Below are 21,132 nucleotides of genomic sequence, written 5' to 3'. Positions count from 1 at the left end.
TAGAAATATGATATAAACTTTAGTTGTTTTTTTTACTTAAGGAATGATTTCAATATTTATTTGTCTTATATGATATGGTGTGGGGCAGTTTATCAAAGATCAAAGAACCTCTATCTACTATAAATACACATGTACTCTATAAGTACACATGCATCTAGAGAATCCAAAAAGAATTACCTTTGTTTGAATGAAAACTATTACATGTAGATTCCCCTGCAGCTAAGTTTCTCTCCTCTTGCACAATGGAATTGGTCTGGACTTCAAACAATTCTGGCACATACTCTGCAAAATAAGCATGCAGTAGAGAAATATAAGTGCTACCTCATAAATTAAACATTCACCTATTAGAAATATGATATAAACTTTAGTTGTTTTTTTTACTTAAGGAATGATTTCAATATTTATTTGTCTTATATGATATGGTGTGGGGCAGTTTATCAAAGATCAAAGAACCTCTATCTACTATAAATACACATGTACTCTATAAGTACACATGCATCTAGAGAATCCAAAAAGATTTACCTTTGTTTGAATGAAAACTATTACATGTAGATTCCTCTGCAGCTAAGTTTCCCTCCTCTTGCACAATGGAATTGGTCTGGACTTCAAACAATTCTGGCACATACTCTGCAAAATAAGCATGCAGTAGAGAAATATAAGTGCTACCTCACAAATTAAACATTCACCTATTAGAAATATGATATAAACTTTAGTTGTTTTTTTTTACTTAAGGAATGATTTCAATATTTATTTGTCTTATATGATATGGTGTGGGGCAGTTTATCAAAGATCAAAGAACCTCTATCTACTATAAATACACATGTACTCTATAAGTACACATGCATCTAGAGAATCCAAAAAGAATTACCTTTGTTTGAATGAAAACTATTACATGTAGATTCCCCTGCAGCTAAGTTTCTCTCCTCTTGCACAATGGAATTGGTCTGGACTTCAAACAATTCTGGCACATACTCTGCAAAATAAGCATGCAGTAGAGAAATATAAGTGCTACCTCATAAATTAAACATTCACCTATTAGAAATATGATATAAACTTTAGTTGTTTTTTTTACTTAAGGAATGATTTCAATATTTATTTGTCTTATATGATATGGTGTGGGGCAGTTTATCAAAGATCAAAGAACCTCTATCTACTATAAATACACATGTACTCTATAAGTACACATGCATCTAGAGAATCCAAAAAGATTTACCTTTGTTTGAATGAAAACTATTACATGTAGATTCCTCTGCAGCTAAGTTTCCCTCCTCTTGCACAATGGAATTGGTCTGGACTTCAAACAATTCTGGCACATACTCTGCAAAATAAGCATGCAGTAGAGAAATATAAGTGCTACCTCATAAATTAAACATTCACCTATTAGAAATATGATATAAACTTTAGTTGTTTTTTTTACTTAAGGAATGATTTCAATATTTATTTGTCTTATATGATATGGTGTGGGGCAGTTTATCAAAGATCAAAGAACCTCTATCTACTATAAATACACATGTACTCTATAAGTACACATGCATCTAGAGAATCCAAAAAGATTTACCTTTGTTTGAATGAAAACTATTACATGTAGATTCCTCTGCAGCTAAGTTTCCCTCCTCTTGCACAATGGAATTGGTCTGGACTTCAAACAATTCTGGCACATACTCTGCAAAATAAGCATGCAGTAGAGAAATATAAGTGCTACCTCATAAATTAAACATTCACCTATTAGAAATATGATATAAACTTTAGTTGTTTTTTTTACTTAAGGAATGATTTCAATATTTATTTGTCTTATATGATATGGTGTGGGGCAGTTTATCAAAGATCAAAGAACCTCTATCTACTATAAATACACATGTACTCTATAAGTACACATGCATCTAGAGAATCCAAAAAGAATTACCTTTGTTTGAATGAAAACTATTACATGTAGATTCCTCTGCAGCTAAGTTTCCCTCCTCTTGCACAATGGAATTGGTCTGGACTTCAAACAATTCTGGCACATACTCTGCAAAATAAGCATGCAGTAGAGAAATATAAGTGCTACCTCACAAATTAAACATTCACCTATTAGAAATATGATATAAACTTTAGTTGTTTTTTTTTACTTAAGGAATGATTTGAATATTTATTTGTCTTATATGATATGGTGTGGGGCAGTTTATCAAAGATCAAAGAACCTCTATCTACTATAAATACACATGTACTCTATAAGTACACATGCATCTAGAGAATCCAAAAAGAATTACCTTTGTTTGAATGAAAACTATTACATGTAGATTCCCCTGCAGCTAAGTTTCTCTCCTCTTGCACAATGGAATTGGTCTGGACTTCAAACAATTCTGGCACATACTCTGCAAAATAAGCATGCAGTAGAGAAATATAAGTGCTACCTCATAAATTAAACATTCACCTATTAGAAATATGATATAAACTTTAGGGTTTTTTTTTTACTCAAGGAATGATTTCAATATTTATTTGTCTAATATGATATGGTGTGGGGCAGTTTATCAAAGATCAAAGAACCTCTATCTACTATAAATACACATGTACTCTATAAGTACACATGCATCTAGAGAATCCAAAAAGATTTACCTTTGTTTGAATGAAAACTATTACATGTAGATTCCTCTGCAGCTAAGTTTCCCTCCTCTTGCACAATGGAATTGGTCTGGACTTCAAACAATTCTGGCACATACTCTGCAAAATAAGCATGCAGTAGAGAAATATAAGTGCTACCTCACAAATTAAACATTCACCTATTAGAAATATGATATAAACTTCAGTCGTTTTTTTTTTACTTAAGGAATGATTTCAATATTTATTTGTCTAATATGATATAAAATGGTTTGGGGCAGTTTATCAAAGATCAAAGAACCTCTATCTACTATAAATACACATGTACTCTATAAGTACACATGCATCTAGAGAATCCAAAAAGAATTACCTTTGTTTGAATGAAAACTATTACATGTAGATTCCTCTGCAGCTAAGTTTCCCTCCTCTTGCACAATAGAATTGGTCTGGACTCCAAACAATTCTGGCACATACTCTGCAAAATAAGCATGCAGTAGAGAAATATAAGTGCTACCTCACAAATTAAACATTCACCTATTAGAAATATGATATAAACTTTAGTTGTTTTTTTTTACTTAAGGAATGATTTGAATATTTATTTGTCTTATATGATATGGTGTGGGGCAGTTTATCAAAGATCAAAGAACCTCTATCTACTATAAATACACATGTACTCTATAAGTACACATGCATCTAGAGAATCCAAAAAGAATTACCTTTGTTTGAATGAAAACTATTACATGTAGATTCCTCTGCAGCTAAGTTTCCCTCCTCTTGCACAATGGAATTGGTCTGGACTTCAAACGATTCTGGCACATACTCTGCAAAATAAGCATGCAGTAGAGAAATATAAGTGCTACCTCACAAATTAAACATTCACCTATTAGAAATATGATATAAACTTTAGTCGTTTTTTTTTTAACTTAAGGAACGATTTCAATATTTTTTTTTTTTATATGATATAAAATGGTTTGGGGCAGTTTACCCTTTATAAACCGTAAAGCGATTTATAAAATAGCGTAAACTGTTTCAAACTATTTTATATCGTAAAAAATTAATAAATATTGAATTCATTGCTTATAATTTAATTTTTTACTCATCATAGTAGTTAAATACAGTCATTTGACCTTTAAAATGACGTAAAATTGTACAACATTTAAACGTAACGTAAAGCGTATTGATGCGTGTTTGAGGTTAGTCTTACTATAAGGTAGGCAACATTCTTTATAAGATATAAAATCATAATGTTTTAGCCAATCAGAAAGCGCGTTACAACCAGAATAAAATTATTATTCTGTATGCCTAAAATAACAACATGCTCTACATTTATACACATACTATGTACATGTATAACAAGAACAAATGCCTAATTACTGTATTTAGGAGACCTATTAAAACCAATGTATGAAGCTATATGTTTTTGCATATTATTTTTTTTTTTTTATCTAAATCAATTTTGTGTAATTTAATAAAAAAAATCATATATTTTGAAACCTAGCAAAATTGAAGGATAATCAAATAATCATTCATTTTATCTGCATACATTATATATTAAATAATAATGAATAAATCATAGATTATGGAGACCAATTGCATAAAAGGATCATTATGGAGACCAAATATTATTAATACAGAAAACAGGATTAAATATACAATATTCCAATTATGATGTTATTTCAAAGTATATCTAGATAATATAAATGGATTTACTTTAGTCTGAATTAAAATGACTGGGCTCTCAGCCTCTTGTTCTTTGAGGTATTTTTTGCAAAGTGAAAATGGACTGCAGATGCAAAATTAGTCTTTAAATAATAACATTACCTAAAACCTCCTTACTTTCATCCGATTCAGAATCAGAACTTGGGGAGTAATTTGACACACTAAACGGGTCAGAATCCACATCAGAAGGAACTGAAAGAAATTAAAACAATATAGAAATTTTCTATACACCACTTTTTGATGAAGCTGTACACAAAAAAGTAAATCTGGAAGCATGCAATTCCGGTACTGGCTGATTTAAACTGAGGCGAATTGTATGGGGACTGCTCTTTTGAAAAAAATTATTAAATGAATAGATTCAATTTGTTAATTGGTCATTACTAACAACTAATGTGGTATGTGACACCTTCACGTTGTGTGGCATTATTTATCGAAATAAACAATAAAATCAACAAATAATTTTTTTAAATAGTTTCTTTCCCATCATCGATATGTTACACCGTAGCGCAGTGGGTTTGTGGGTTCACAACAAACCTGTAGGTCCTGAGTTCGATTCCCGCTGAGAACAATACATTTTTTAACTTTCCAAAATTTTCTAAAACGTATTTTTTGGTTGAATACTGTGAAAGAAAATTCTAAACCAGTGAACGTATTTCAATTATAATATACTTTAATGCACATTAATATCGACAGATGTTCCTTACAACCTTAATGGGATGGAAGGGTTGCTTTGAATTTCTCTCAGGTTGGGATACATAAATCCTATTAGCCTAGTCAATTTTCCCCTTTATTCATTTGACTTAGTTTTGCATTAAAGCGAATATATTCACTTATACAGGCCTATAATGAAATACATATTATTTATCATTCCAACATTATATTTAGGAAATTTTCTTCAACTCAGAAATGAAAAGTCCCCAAGGTGTTTGGGCCTTGGGACTTAGGAACTTTCATACCAAATAAAATTTAAAAAAATTTTTGTGTTTATTTGCAATGATTTTCATTCAATTTTTTATGTCACAGTTATTAAAATACATTTTCTTATAACATCAAGCAACTTTTTCAAATGATTTGTCAACAGAGTAAGAAAATATGAAAAATTATGTTTTGGGGAAATACTAAAAAAATTGCAATAATAACATTTTTTAATGTTAAGAAGTGTTATATGTTTTGTTTGTGTCCGAAGGAAATATCCATCACATGACAAATTTTTTTTTCTCAATTTGTTAATAGCTATCTTATTTAAAAATATTTTACAAAAACACAAAAAACATTTAAAATATTCTTTAAAAATACCTATAGTATCCCTATCATCATTTTAATATTTGATAAGTATATGTGGTCTTCTATTGAAAATTGGAATAAACAGTTGGTGTATAGGGCCACCTTAAAATTGAAAGAAAATCAAAGAACTTAAAACAAAATTAAGTGAAATAAAACATAACAAAACCAAAAACCCATTACCAAAATCAAAAGGATCATCAGCCTTTTTCTGAAATCAATCAAAACTAGTAAATACAAGTACATGAACAGGAGCTAGTGTGGTCACGATGATTGATTTTTAATCAATGATCAGTTGGAAAGGTTGTCGATTTATCATATTCAATTTGAGATTTTAGAATCAATTATAATGGGTTTATTACATTAATATTATACCTATCATTTTGTTTTCAATCTGTATTGAATGAAATGAAAACTGTTGTGAACTGGATTTTTTCTTTAATCTCAAAAGATGTGTAACACTCTAATTAATAAAAATACAGCTAAAAGCTTTTAAAAGTAAGCGAAAATATCACTTACTAGTATATACATTGTATTTTAAATTAGACCATAGCATAAAATTTAGTGTCCCATTTTATTGAATTTAATATAATTTGTTACCGATTCGATTATTGACCGATCATCAGATGGCAAGAGACAACCAATTCTGCTGATTAGTGGATCATGATTTTTAACCTATTTAAAGGACATATCGCATGATTTTCAATTTTCGGAATTTTTTAAATAAAATCATTCTATACTCATTAGAAATGAAGTTTATAAACGTTTTCATAAAATATTCTGCCTAATTCGTGAGTTTGAAAGCGATGAAATTCAAATGTCGCGATATGCATATTTTTTCTCTCGATCTACCCGCCATGATGTGTGACGTCATATGCGACCTCGAGCGAGAAGGTGCTGTCAGCCATCTTTGTAATTCGATTAGATTTAAACGACAATTAAACTAATTATCACCTATTAAATTGCCGATAACGGGACATGATGGTGTTTTGTGCCTCCTGTGGGTGTTCTAGTCGTCGGAAATGGGGATTTGGACTGTTGTTTTTTTAAGTTTCCCTTACGAAAGTATGCGGAAATCTTGCGACAAATAGTGGTCTATCTGTCGACGAGAGGATTTATGAATAAACATTCAATACATATATATCATTAATTATATGGTATATTTTTGTAATCATAGTTTTATAAATAAATCATATTCATTTTTCAAAAAGAAAAAATTGAAGTTTATGAACAGGGGCCTGTGTACAAAACGCAAGTTCATCGGAGAAAAATAACGAGAGGGGACGCCATTTTGGATACCGCCTCGCTTCATTAGCTGTTTTCTCATTGTTATTGTTAAACTATACGTTCATGTATGCATCGGTTTTGTAAAAATAATTTCTTCATTCGAACATGTAGCTCACATCTGCAGAAATCATATTAATATCATTATAGTACGGTAGGTGAGATTTCTGTGAGTTTTATTTTTTTGTGGGAGAAGTCAAGGATCGAGTTGTCGATATTGAATGTTTATGCGACAAACTTCTTGTGCACCACAGTTTTACAATAATGAACATTTTGAGTCGTTAGGAACGGCAAAAAACAAGACTGTTGTAGATTTTAATAAATAAACACCTTTAACCGATTTATTTGAGCTTCAACCATTACTAAGTTGTGTTTACAATGTTTACACGTCGATCAATCTGATCGCCATTGCCGACTTCATCGTCTCTTCTTCGGCAATTTCATCGTTTTTTATCCGTACTGGTGGCTCAAACATGTACGACTGTATAACAAGATTCTTTTTATTTAGTCAGCGTGTAAAAAAACAACGTACATGGTGAATAAATGTCAAAATTAAAAGGAGATAATGCTAATCCTACATATTTGTTTACCATAAGCTGTTCGAAGAAGGTCGCATGTGACGTCACTGTACCACGTGACACGCTATCTAATTAACGAGTTTTTAAACGATCGGGGCTATAATTTAAATTGATATTATGGCTAATTACCGCTTTTATACCGTTAACAAACTGTTAGGAGTAATTATTAGATACACAAGGAAGCCAAAAAATGTAAAATGTCCCATACTTTAGAAACATGCGATATGTCCTTTAACAACACTAACAGAAGCTATAGGTTTGTTTTTCAATAAAAACATATAAATTATCTATTCTGATACTTTTTAAATTCTTGAGAAAAATCTATTTTTTAGATTAGTTTAAAACAATGTACGAAAAAAACGCAAAAAAAAACCAAATCCAGTTCACAAGATATCCAAAGCCTGATTGTAAATCACTAAACTCTTTTTTTATAGTTATTTTTTGTGTATAATTAATCCAACCATTCTCCTACCTTGCTACGCCACCACAAGTTTTTCCCATCACAACCATAGTCATAAAGTATCTCTTCCCCTGCCACAATGTCTCTCTTGGCAAACAAACATAAGTATTCCCTTCCATTATACACTTTTAATTTCATGGTGGAGTTTGCATCATCTTTGCCATCATTTACAAACTGGCAGATATGGTCGTTCACTCCTTCAGCATCAATACTACATAAAAAGAAATCAACCTTAAATAAGAAGCATATAATTACTGGTATTTTTGCTTGACTTAGAATTTTTTATAGTTCTAGAAACATAACTGCCCTACATGAATGTTAAAATATTACATTTAGCTGTAGGTCTGTATCTCCTGGCCTGAATTTTTTTTTAGATAAACGTTGATTAGATTTTTTTCACACCGGGAGCTACAGACCTCCAGCTTCAGGTAAATATGTATTAAATCATATTACCAAAGTTCCTTTCCCTTATATCTGTAGAAAAATATTTTGTTTTCCGTTGTCCTCTTTAATCTCTCCTCCCCATCCTGTCCATTTAATGTTTCTCCTGCATACTGCAGGAGAAAATCTCCACTTGCATGAACAGTTGTGCTAATAACTCCAAAACCTACATTAAAATCAAAAGCACCTGTGTGAAAGCATTGTATAAATGCAAAGAAAACTTTTGGATTCATAAACATCCACATTAAGCCCCTTTCATAATTGGCGCACAAGTACTTTACAACACTTTGAGATCGGAATTTTTAAGATTCCTACAAGCTCTTTCATACGTTGCACAAGCTCTCGCCTACGTTGCACGATGTCTCGCATTCGTTGCATGTGTTTTAGTGCTCACATCAAGTCTCCTCAAAATAGTGGACATGCACACTATTCAGACACGACCAAATGCGATCCAAATCATCGCAGTGCAACACGCAAACAATAGTACGAGCGTTTTAAAAAAACATGTTGATTTCTAAAATTGTCTGACTATTCAATAGCAATAATGTTGTGATTGTTTGATTTCCTATGTTTCTGTCTCACTTTTCTTTCATAATTTTGAATCATAGATGGTTAAGTTGGTTTTGTAGTATAAAGAGAATCAAAATGACTAAGTATTTTTGGTTTAATCATGTTTGTCTACATTGTATGCTCATTTCGGCGTTTTTCGTTCCTATGAAATCCCGTGTCACGTGACTTTCCAATCAGATATTAATAGAATAATCATATTGAGGTAATCATAAATGCTGCTGCATCCTTGTTTCTTCTTGGGCAGCATATTCTCTCGCTTTCAACAATGTCTACTGGAAAGCGTCAGAAATAGGCAGTATATACCCCCCCCCCCCTTCCTGACTCGCACGAGGATTTGTACCATGGAAGTTCAACGCATGATTGCACTTCCCATTGCATTGGCGCATGTCCAATCATCCGATCACCTGGTCTCTCGTGCGATCCTATCCCATTATCCTTCAACAGCCCCTTTCACTCAGATCAGTCGCATTTAGACGCAAGATATATCCTAAGATTTAATGCGTTTACATCGTTTACAACGCACGCTTAGATCGTACTAATACTTTTTCAAATGCATTTAGTTCGGCAACAGTTTAAGATTCATATATAATTTTATCAGTCGCACGAATATTTTGTTGCTTCTGATCATGCGCCAATTGTAAAAGAGGCTTTAGAACCACTGTTTGGCCTGGTCATCATCTCTTGTAAGATAACTCAAATATCTATCATTCTGATAATACCGGTATACACTGCCAAGGGTGTTCGGTCCACTTTGCTCCCAATCAAAAAGTAATACAAAATAATCATGTAATGACTATAGATCCTATATACCTAAATGTGTATAACTATAAAAAATGTTAACTTACAGATAGACAATATTTAGATTTTTCAATCATTTAATATTTATCCATTTGATCTGAATACTATTTTTCTAACAGTAAACTATTATCCAGTAGAGTAAAAATTCTTAACATATTAAGTACTTCAACATTCTCTTATATCTTTATTAAGCTCTTCTTGAAAAGAAGATTGATATAGTCTTAAAATAGTCACAAGAATCATGTCCTTTAAAATATATACATATATATACCTTTGTAGTCGGATAGGTATTTTACATCAAAACCATCTTTATCTAGTCCTGCTTCACAGAAAATTTTTGCTTCAGCATCTGGTGACAGGCGACTTTTCTGTGAAAAAAGGTTCCTTGCATTAGAATTAATAAGAAAACTTTCTTTAATGTAAATAACATATAAATATCTTTTTTATTAATTTTAAAAGATATTCTGATAACTTATTGGTGACAAGTGGTTAAAGTGTATCAAAGGACAACATTTTTATCAAAATTCAGATATATAATAAAAATGTTATGTCCTCAAAACTAATTAAATATTTATTAAATAAACAAATCAAAATCAACCTGATCTTATAAATTAATGCACCATACTAAATTACAAATTAAATGCCAAATAAGCATACCTTGCAGTCCCCTCTGTCTATCAGTGAAGCCTTTAACTGAAATAACAAATATAATTGCTATTTAATGTCATGCTTAAATATGACATTGCTTATTCAATTGAGCATATCTTCATTGCCATCAATAAATACTAGGGATGTCAAATCGGACAATTTTTAGTACTCGGTTACTCGGACGTTTTTCCGATCGAGTACCCAGGTACTCAGTAAGAAAGAAAATAAATATGAACAAGTACATTGATAAAGTTCAGTAAAACCTTGGTCTTCAGTTCTTTTAAAATATTTCCAGACCTTTGAAGTCGGTGGCAGCATTTTAGGTCTGTTCAATTTCTCTACTGTGTGCTATCTAATTTATATAATAGACTATATAAATGATGTTCAGTGAAAACAAATCATTAAAGTAAGCTAAAAATAATGGTAGAAGACAGCCAAAGGTGAGAAAAGCTAGGTAACAGGTGTTTGGTCACGATAATTACTATATAAACACTGCCACAGGCGATAACGGTCATTTAGCATATTTAGAGGCGTAGGAAATCCTAATTACTGTATGTACAAGTGCAATGGACATTTTCAGTTTTAAAACCGATGTTTTAATGCATTATTAAATAAACTTAGAAATATTAAAAAATATACATCCGAGTAACCGAGTACCGATTTTAGTATCCGATACTCAGATGTTCGATCGAGTACCCGGTTAACCGGGTACTCGTTGACATCCCTAATAAATACATATAAAGATAAAGCATTACATCATCACAACAAATGATTTATGAATTTCTATCAAATAACTGAAAAAAAATCTAATACCAGTACTTAACAATAACACTCTTAAATCATATAGTACATTATCTATAATAAAATTAATCATAAATGGTACCTAACTTACCTAATTAAGAAATGAACTCAATGTCTACCCAAGTTATATGAGTATAACCTGGGTTGGGGCAATTTACGCTTTATAATCTGCGAAAGGGTAAATTGCTCCAACCCAGGTTATACTCGTATAACTTGGGTAGATATTGAGTTCATTCCTTATAATTTAATTTTTTGTAATTTACTGTTCAAATTGAGTCTATTTTTCTTTTAAAAATGATATTAATCTGTTCAAAATTCAAACGTAATGTCAAGTGGATTAGTACATTTTTGATGTTGGTGCATTGTGACGTGTCTTGTGACATGCAAACCAGGTTATACAAATTTATTTTAATTTTCCTATCCGATCAAATGCTGCGTTACATCCAGCATTAAATTATTGAATATTATATTGGAAAGAAATTATTTTATTGATTGACGCTCCGTCTTCTCATTCAAGAAATACAATGAACGAACTAAAAAGACATAACAGCAAAGAAGGATTTTGCACTGAAGTTTACAATTTTATCTAATATAATAAAAAAAAAACCTCCAGACAAAATTGTTTTACTAATTCGATATAGACTTCTGTATGTTTGGAACTAATTAATCACAGAGTTTAAAGGCCAGGGCTCTTCATTAACTTTTTTTCCTACTTGTCCATTCGGACAAGTGACCAAGATATTTACTTGTCCAAACTTCAACTTCACTTGTCCAAAAAATTTTCAGTATTAAAGATCAAATATTGTCAACTTGAAAACTACAGTTCTGTATTACTAAAATAAAGTCATTTATCGATTATTCTTGCCATAATTAATAACCTGACTTCTAAAATGGAAACTTAAAGTGTCTTTCCTAAATGTATTGGTTCCATATAACATTAAACATGATTTGTCAGCTGTAGCTTTGTCATGGCAAATTACAAGACATTTTAAATTTTAAAATACATGTAACTCTTAAATTGATTTCTCATCTGTTTTTTAAACTAAACATAAAAAGTCATCATAGTCTATCAATGATGAATGAAACCTAATGTAAATTACATTTCTTTCCATAATCCTTTTAAGTTTATCTTTGCTACCTATTCTTCCTTTCTTTTTGATAACATGTGTGTTTGGTACTGTGTAAGAACTAAGATCCACATCTTTACAGATCAATATTGAAAGTTGTTTGTAATTAGTGAACTTCAATCCCGATCAAGAGTAACTCAATTGATTCAATTTGAAGTCAGGATCAAATTCAAAATAACTAATTGATAAACTTATAACGGGACTACAGATAAACTTATCACAAAACTTTCTTTACTTTTTAAAATGTTGGAGACTTCTTTACATAAAAATGCACTTGTCCAGTCGGACAAGTGGCAAGCAATATTCACTTGTCCGTATATTTTTTAACTGGTACCGGACAAGCGGACAAGCGTTAATGTCGAGCCCTGAAAGGATTCAACCTTTAAATCATAATCAAATACCAACAAAACAAATGCACTAGATGCAAATTTTCCATTACCAAATAAGGCTAGTTTTGCCCCACAACAGCAAATATTTCAGAACTGGAGAAAAATACACTCAGACATTAACGTACCAAATAATAAATACAACTGACCAGTATTCATCAACGCATGCATTAATAGTTGTACATAATTACATTAACATACCATTCGTTTTCCTCTTGACAAACTCGCCATTAGTCTACAAATTCAAAAAATCATGGTATTATTATAAGCGACTATTATTAATGTTGAAATGTGTTTGTTTTTCATAAAAGAGAGAGAAAAATAAATATTGAAATGTTTATCAAAAGTTGGAGAGAGAGAGAGAGAGAGAGAGAGTTGAACTTGATATATAGTCTACCATATTATCATATGTGCATGTTCTAGTGAGAACATACATTAAATTTGTAAACAACAAAATATCTTACAACCATCAATCATTTATATGTATAAAACATGTCATGTTATTCTAACAAATCAACAATTACAGGGAAAGGGGGTGCACATTACCATTAAAATACAAGTTATAAAAAGTAATTTTAAAAGTGTTGCTACATTGGTCATGCTTTTGGATTGAATGTTCTTGCGAGCACATTGTACACAAAGCTGTGCTGTGTAATTAAGACGTATACAGGTATCTCATAATATCGCGGTACTTATTTTTTTCCCTAAAGTTATCATTTTCACATGTCATTAGTGTTGTTCAAAAAGCTTGTATTAGACTAGCTTTTCTGAGGAACATCAATTTCCCAACTTACGTAATTTATTTTGTATGCTATTTTAAAATCACAAGTTTTATTCACCTTCAAAATTAGAGAGTTCTATTGTATCGCGGGAAATCTGGAAGCCTGGTTCAGTTATAACGGACAGTTTTTATTTTTTACATAGGCGTCGGAAGCAAATTGAAAGTGGGGGGGCTAGACTAATCCTCAGAAATATTGAGAAAAAAGTAATTCCCAAAATCATGGAAATCCTAATCCGTGGGGGGGGGGGGGGGGGGGGGGCTAGTATGCTTCTGAATCTAACCTCTCAATCTTTCAAGGTAAATTTAGGAACAATTAGGAACAATAATCTTTTCTGCGAGAAAAAGTGGGGGGGCTGAACCCTCTATCAAGCTATGTTTCTAATGGTTAGGTATAACTTTGCAAAAAAAGTGGGGGGGGGGGGCTAAGCCCCCCCTAGCCCCCCCGGTTCCGACGCCTATGTTTTACAAATAAAATATGATTCTTTATGTATGCTTCTGAATCTAACCTCTCAATCTTTCAAGGTAAATTTAGGAACAATTAGGAACAATAATCTTTTCTGCGAGAAAAAGTGGGGGGGCTGAACCCTAGTATGCTTCTGAATCTAACCTCTCAATCTTTCAAGGTAAATTTAGGAACAATTAGGAACAATAATCTTTTCTGCGAGAAAAAGTGGGGGGGCTGAACCCTCTATCAAGCTATGTTTCTAATGGTTAGGTATAACTTTGCAAAAAAAGTGGGGGGGGGGGCTAAGCCCCCCCTAGCCCCCCCGGTTCCGACGCCTATGTTTTACAAATAAAATATGATTCTTTATGTATGCTTCTGAATCTAACCTCTCAATCTTTCAAGGTAAATTTAGGAACAATTAGGAACAATAATCTTTTCTGCGAGAAAAAGTGGGGGGGCTGAACCCTCTATCAAGCTATGTTTCTAATGGTTAGGTATAACTTTGCAAAAAAAGTGGGGGGGGGGGGCTAAGCCCCCCCTAGCCCCCCGGTTCCGACGCCTATGTTTTACAAATAAAATATGATTCTTTATGAAAGCAAAGTCACTTAAACTGGTTAGGGAATGAAATATACATTATATTATGCGTTTTATTTAGTGTTTTTTTTTTCCATCAGAATACATTGTTGACTTTTGAACTTGCTTTCTCTACGGAAATTTTTTTATTTGTGAGAAAAATTATATTTGCCGATATATTTAACAACCTTCTTTGCAGTTTGTGCATAAACTCATTGTGGAAAATCGCGGAAAAAACGGGAATCCTATTTTTTGGAACATACCGCGATACAACGGAACCCACGATATAATGAGAAGAGAGTAAACAACGTGGAATCTGCAGACACATTGTTTACGTTATTATTAATCATCAAAAGGCTAAAATTGTTACATACCTGATGATATCCGGAAAGCCAAACGAGAGCGATAGTGAGATGTCACGTTTGTAAATGTAGGGTGTGCATCCCGGTTCTAAACATGGACGCCTGACTATTTTACCTATAATAAGTCAATTCGTACATAGAATAGTCGGCTATCTTTCCACTATACAAATGAAAAAGAACAACTGATCTTAAGTTGCTTTTAATTTATTTAGGCTAAGGTAACAAAGGGTACATGCACATATGTCTACATTACGTACATAATTAATTTAAAACAATATTACTGGTACATAATAGTAACATAGAAAATTCTTCATGTCGATCTATTTACATATAAAGCGACATTCTTCGATTAACTTTTTTGTCCTTTTTTAATAAACTATATAATAACTGGGATTTTCAGCCTTTTTTTACTTTGAAAATGCTATTTTTTGGAATTGGGAAAATTTTATCGACATTTTCATGAAGTTGGGAGAAATCATACGTTGCATACATCATGATTTCTGACTTTATTATGGAAAATCAAAGAGCTAGACTTTTAAATAGAATATCTAACTTCACAATATAATCTTTTTGTGTAATATTTCTATATTTAGTTATTAGAACAAGTCTTTTTCCCCTGAAATGAACACGTTTAACACTGGTCATAAAAGTGTTACATTAAGAACTTGAATTTATCAAACATCGCCTTTAAAATTGATAATGTATTTTTCTTTTTTAAATAGTTCATAACAATAACCTTTTACTTATATATCAGTCTAGTGTGTGGTAAAAAAAAAACATGCCTCATTTACAGTATAGGCTTCTACAAAATTACGATGTTTTAGAAACACAGAGGAAAATCGGATTAAAAGTTGGCGATGTTTACAGCGTGTCTTGAAACTTTTATGACTGCAGTTTTGCTAAATGAGTTTAATCATTTGTTAATAGAGAACATTTATGGGCATTTTGGTTATTTCACGAAGTATTTTTTAAATAAGAAATAAACATAAGGACTATTTTCCATGGGGGGAGGGTACTGCTATACTATAAATTTGGACAGCTGTTGAACCTATTTCCAATGGGGAATGGGGCCGACTTTTGCTCCGGAGGAGGTACTGATAAATCCTTAAATTACATATGACATCAAACGTACAGGGGAAAATGAAAATTATGCTTTTATTATTAACTTCATTTCGAATGTCCTCGAAGATGAATCAACAATGGGTGTAAAATAGTCAAGTTGCACACATTATCGCCCTATTTCTTTTATATTTAAAAAAAACTTAATAAAAAATAACATAATTTTGTTTAATTGTAGTAGGATTATCAAAAGTACTTACCATAAAATAGCTTTGATCCCTGAAGGCAACACGCTGGCGTTAAACATTGTTAAAAGGTCAATTGTTTTAACCCGAGACGTTCCGAGAGTACTCGGAACAAATGGCGGAGAGCACTTGCCAAAATGTTCAAACATGGTCTAGGAATTATCGACTTTTTTCCTAGTGAGGCTTTATACATAAAAAGTGAAAAAGTATTTTGAAAACAGGTTCATTTAGAATAATTAAAGGCTAAACAAATTATATATGTTAGATTTTTTGCAATATTGCAAGTTTTCTTCGGTCTCCTAAATGCAGAAAAATAGTCTTTGCAAATTATACAGTGGAGGCAGATTGAATTCCTTTTTACGAAATAATATAGACAAAAGGCAACTATTGGACGTCAAATAATAGACACATTGATGCATTTTAGGCAAAGACACACCGTTCATTGATTTAAAGATAAGCCAATTACATTTTAGACAAGGTCAAAATAATACGGAGACCAAAATATGTCTCCCTAATCTTTTGGTCTCCCTAATAAAGATAAAATAATACAATCGGTCTACCAAATGCATAAGTCAGGTATATATATATATATATATATATATATATATATATATATATATATATATATATATATATATATATATATATATATATATAGTATATTACTACCTGGCTAGCCTCTGTGAACCGTTTTGTAGGCATACACTGTATATATTCCTCCTTCAAGAAATTTTATGATGACATAAATTACCTACGTACCACACATTAAGAATAATTTAACTATAATATAAGTCAAAAATATTATTTCGTCATTTTAATAGTCTCTACTTGAAACGATCTCCAACTTACTAAGAAAAAACCAAACAATATTCATTGAGAGGATTCATTTGATCACATCCTTCGGACATAAATAAGGCAATTCTTACTTTTATTTCGTCAAAGCTTTTGGTAGAAGTCTTCTGAAAATCTTTTATCATCTTCGTTACAACTAAAATTAAACCAATACACCTCCTCTTAGATTTTGTAAAACAATTCATATGGTGAAGATTTATGCAAGTATCGCCACAGTATGTTTACTTATTAACTCTGCGCCTCTTTCGATCATTGTGACGTTACAGTAACTTTACGTCAACTTTTGTTGTATGACGTTATCCTTTTCCCCACAGTGCACTCGCGATAACGTGTAGGAAATAACATGATTTTTTATGTGAAGTGTGTCGTGGGTATTTAACCAATTCCATCGAAATATAGGTGGTCTTTTTAGCTCGTATTTTTTGAGATCATGTAGAACTTGAATTTGAGTTAATAAAGTGTTTATTTGATAGGATTTGGATTTGTTCAATAGCTTATTCATAATTTTTCTAAATGGCACAGGTGATCCCAATTAAATTATGCGTGGGAAATGAAGTAATTCTTCCATTTCCTCATTTTTATTGCTCGTAGCGTTTAAGACCGTTCATTAGTAAGAAAATAAAAGTGATTATTTATGTTGTATTTGTACTACTATATACATTTATTTTTTACTACGTGCTTTTACGGTCTTAAAGTTAATGTGCAAATTACATTACAGCTTTATATTTTATCCACACATAATAATAAAAAAATTGAATACATATAAATCAATTGGTCAACAATTTAGCTTGTCTTTGGCTGTCGATCACATGCTCGATCAACACTCATGCTGTGCACACAACAATAAAAGGTCACTTTCGGAACAATCATTATACTTATTCACATACACATATACTTAATGTATTTTACACTACAGACGAATCAAAGTGCAAGAATCTAATTAAACAGGGTAAAACTTCAAAAACAGAACCTCTACCCCGGAAAACAATGTTTTCCTCGAATTTTACTCTTTCCAAGATAAATGTCTGCATCAACGCACGAACTGTCTATATACAACTTGCCCTTCACGATTGTGGAAACAAAGCCTTGAACGTTACGACCTTTAGTTTTCGACATTTAAAAAAATGGATATATTTGCTTGATAGGCATGATAAAATTGTTTTTCCCTGTATGCTGTAAATATATTTCTTTTAAATTTTGAAGTCTTTTTTTCTCATAATTAAATTTAACACATAAACTGAGAAGTAAATATGATTTATGTATAATTTCCGAAATCTTTTACGCGAATTCTCTAGTGTCCACGGCAATTATTCGTCGTTCTTGTATTTAAGGTCTGCTTTGTAAACGAAGCTTAAATAAAATATGCTTAAAGTTAAGACTTTAAAATCATAAAAATTGTACTTAACATTATTTTCCGTTTAAAAAGGCTAAAGTTAATTGGACTCAAAGGTTTTTCTGGAATATTTTTGTCAAGCAAATACCCTCATTTGTTAAATTACAGCGCTTGCAATAAATTATGCGCGAAATTGATTTTTAAAAAGAATTGAGAATAAATGTGTTTCCAATAAGCATGCGTGTAATTGAATACATGTACTTTATTATATCTATTTGTCGTTTTAAGTTCTGTGTTAGTAGTACCAACATCGTGTTTATACACTTAAGAGTCTACAGAGTACCGTAAAAGATAAAAAAAAAAATACTGTATTTCATGCGGACATTTTACTAAAAGTGAAAAATACGTACACATTTTGTGTATCCCAACTAATGAATTTTAAATCAACCAATAAATAATAAGGTAATTATAAGCTGTCAAATAAATTTAATCGTTAATAACATTTAAAAATAATAACCTATAGTACTGCTCTACAATAATAATTTCAATGTATAGTATTAAAGTTTGTTTGGGGGGGGGGGGGGTTGTCGTTTAAAATGCTTACATTGGTTCAATACGATATCGAAGCATTGTATGTATTTTAATCGTTTATATATTACAAAAAAAAATACTTATTCCCTTTTTGGTTTAAATGCACGCGATGTAATATCTCATTAACATATATATAAAAAATATCTGCTTTAGAACGATTTTTTTTTTATTAAGTTGTATATCAATATGTTCATAGTGCACATCTAACTTGATAATCTATGGACTCAATGTTTTATTAATGCATAACAGGGAATGAATACTTACGAGGAGTATTAACTGTTGAAGGACAAATGGCGTTACATGTTACACCGAATTCTGCTGACTCAAGAGCCACTGCCTGATAATGAAATAAAAACATACAATGATACTCAGTAAGTACCTTACATGTAAAACGAGATTGAAACCTGAAAAAATGACTAACAGGAGACCTTGTTGCAAAAGTTGGCAATTCAGTCACCCGTTTTTAGACTCTCAAATCCTTAAATAACTTTCAGTTGGCTTTCAGTTTAGGGAATAAGAACAGCTTATCTTAAAAAAATCAGTTGTTGTGTAAAGAATATAAACAGAATTGATTCATGATTTTTATCTTTTTAAATTTCATAGATTACAGAATAGGTCGGTCGTATAACTTTATACTTTGGGGTCACAAAATATTTTTTTTTTAACTGTTTTAATAACAAATTAAATTTAAAAAATTAAAACGTTGTACATTTTAACAAAATATCGAATAATTTCAACTGAACATTAGAACTAATGAATAAAAAAAATACAATGTTACAAAGTTAATGAACGTATTGAGGATAAATGCTTAACAGAAAAGCAACGAAATCCTATTTGGTTACTTTCTTTTTAAATCTTTTAACACGAGTTGGATAGATTAATACCGGTTCATTGATTTTTGAAAAATTGACATATCAATTTAAAACGAACCCATATAGAATTATTATCATATTTGGTATTTAAATCGAGGATATCAGCATTTTACTTAACATTGTCCGTGATAGACGTTTATCTTTATCACGAACAGTATTAAGTAGAAATGTGTATTTTTGAGTAAAAAATTTATAGATAAACATACTTAGAAATGGACGTCCATCTTCATTCCTACCTTGCAACAACAGTTTTGAAGTCAAGGAAACCAGCAGCAGGTCTACCATGATCAAACCGATTATTGTTCAGAATGCTGTTGATCATGACGTATTCATTAGATCCATCCACGATGAGAAGATTGGATTTTCTGAGGAGGATAGACAATTCATCAGACTTATGGATAAGGGTTCCGAAGGGACTGCACCGGGAGCTGGAAAGCCCCTCTTCCCTTCAAAAAACACCGACAGAAACTACCAAACAACAAACCACAGGCGGTAAAGCGAGCTACCATTCTCGCAAACAGTCTTCGCAAGAATGACACCAAATGACAGCACTTCACCGCATTCATGGAGAAAATATTCAACAAAGAACATGCTGGTCCTGCAGAACCACTTGTAGAGAACCAAGAGTACTGTTATATGCCGCTCTTTGGGGTCTACCACCCCAAGAAGCCTGACCAAATACGAGGAGTGTTTGACTCCTCCGCCACATACAATGGCATATCCCTGTACGATGTCCTACTTCAGGGACCCGATTTGACGAACAGTCTTTTGGGCATACTACTTCGGTTCCGCAAGGAAATGGTTGCCTTTGTTGGAGACATACATCACATGTTACATTGTTTCAAAGTCACAGAAGAACACTTGAGATATCTAAGATTTCTCTGGCATGAAGACAGTGATGTCGACAGGGATCTCAAGGAATACTGTATGCACGTACATATATTTGGCAATAGACCATCTCCAGCTGTCGCAACATATGGCCTGAAGAAAATAGCTGAGATATCCAAGAGCACACACGGAGCAGAGGTGTCAGAATTCATCTGCTTATACCAGGGGAACATTATGTTGCTACCCTGCTGATTGTCAAGTGTCATCAGTCAGTTCGTCACCAAGGTCGTTACTTCACAGAGGGCAAGGTGAGATCCAGTGGGTATTGGATAACGGGATGTAGACGTCTCGTTGTCTCGATCTTGCACAAGTGTGTGATTCGCCAGAGGATGCGACGACAGTGTGAATCGCAGAAGATGTCTGACCTACCAGAAGATCTTTTGATTCCAGGTCAACCTCCTTTTACCTCTGTGGGCGTAGACATTTTCGGACCGTGGGACGTTATTACATGTTAAACAAGA

The 21,132-nt window shown here is 32.1% G+C and overlaps 2 protein-coding genes and 1 long non-coding RNA gene across 6 annotated transcripts in view; 1 reads left to right on the top strand and 2 right to left on the bottom strand.

Annotated features, from left to right (window-relative positions):
* LOC136276472 (uncharacterized) overlaps positions 1-19,624 on the bottom strand; it is a 32,784-nt gene extending 13,160 nt beyond the window's left edge. The window contains exons 1-3 of the long non-coding RNA XR_010714925.1: positions 19,176-19,624; positions 17,062-17,123; positions 16,805-16,855 (exon numbers count right to left, since the gene is read on the bottom strand). This is a non-coding gene — a long non-coding RNA (uncharacterized lncRNA). The remainder of the gene's footprint in view (positions 1-16,804; positions 16,856-17,061; positions 17,124-19,175) is intronic.
* LOC136276320 (N-lysine methyltransferase KMT5A-like) lies at positions 2,284-16,703 on the bottom strand. 4 transcript variants are annotated; one of them, XR_010714818.1, is made up of 10 exons: positions 16,151-16,700; positions 14,844-14,946; positions 12,872-12,905; positions 10,366-10,401; positions 9,980-10,076; positions 8,353-8,506; positions 7,912-8,110; positions 4,399-4,488; positions 2,596-2,700; positions 2,284-2,354 (listed from the first exon to the last, which is right to left on the bottom strand). XR_010714818.1 is itself a non-coding variant. In XM_066088089.1 (10 exons), the coding sequence occupies exons 3-9, from the start codon at positions 12,899-12,901 to the stop codon at positions 3,336-3,338; spliced, it is 654 nt and encodes a 217-aa protein (XP_065944161.1). In that variant the 5' UTR covers positions 12,902-12,905; positions 14,844-14,946; positions 16,151-16,703; the 3' UTR covers positions 2,930-3,052; positions 3,294-3,335. The 4 variants fall into 4 exon arrangements, 2 of the variants coding, with proteins under 2 accessions (XP_065944161.1, XP_065944168.1); XM_066088089.1 differs by lacking the exons at positions 2,284-2,354; positions 2,596-2,700 and adding exons at positions 2,930-3,052; positions 3,294-3,398 and having other exon boundaries at positions 4,414-4,488; positions 16,151-16,703; XR_010714817.1 differs by lacking the exons at positions 2,284-2,354; positions 2,596-2,700 and adding exons at positions 2,943-3,052; positions 3,294-3,398 and having other exon boundaries at positions 16,151-16,699.
* A 723-nt stretch (positions 19,625-20,347) lies between the features above and the next one.
* Positions 20,348-20,863, top strand: LOC136275711 (uncharacterized). The gene has a single exon (XM_066085515.1). It carries the CDS (start codon positions 20,348-20,350, stop codon positions 20,861-20,863), a length of 516 nt encoding a protein of 171 aa, XP_065941587.1.
* The last annotated feature ends 269 nt before the right edge of the window (positions 20,864-21,132 follow it).

The sequence above is a fragment of the Magallana gigas genome, chromosome 1 (assembly GCF_963853765.1).
Source record: "Magallana gigas chromosome 1, xbMagGiga1.1, whole genome shotgun sequence".
Classification (NCBI taxonomy): domain Eukaryota; kingdom Metazoa; phylum Mollusca; class Bivalvia; order Ostreida; family Ostreidae; genus Magallana; species Magallana gigas.
Note: the sequence above shows the minus strand (reverse complement) of the source record. Positions and strands in the feature narration are given on the sequence as shown.

Coding starts and splice junctions, on each gene's coding strand:
- LOC136275711 (XM_066085515.1), top strand. CDS start 20,348: ATGGAGAAAATATTCAACAAAGAACATGCTGGTCCTGCAGAACCACTT.
- LOC136276320 (XM_066088089.1), bottom strand. CDS start 12,901: ATGGCGAGTTTGTCAAGAGGAAAACGAATG. Junction 10,077..10,365: donor TAGACAGAGGGGACTGCAAG/GTATGCTTATTT, acceptor CTTTTTTCACAG/AAAAGTCGCCTGTCACCAGA. Junction 3,399..4,413: donor TGATTCTGAATCGGATGAAA/GTAAGGAGGTTT, acceptor CTTATTTTGCAG/AGTATGTGCCAGAATCGTTT.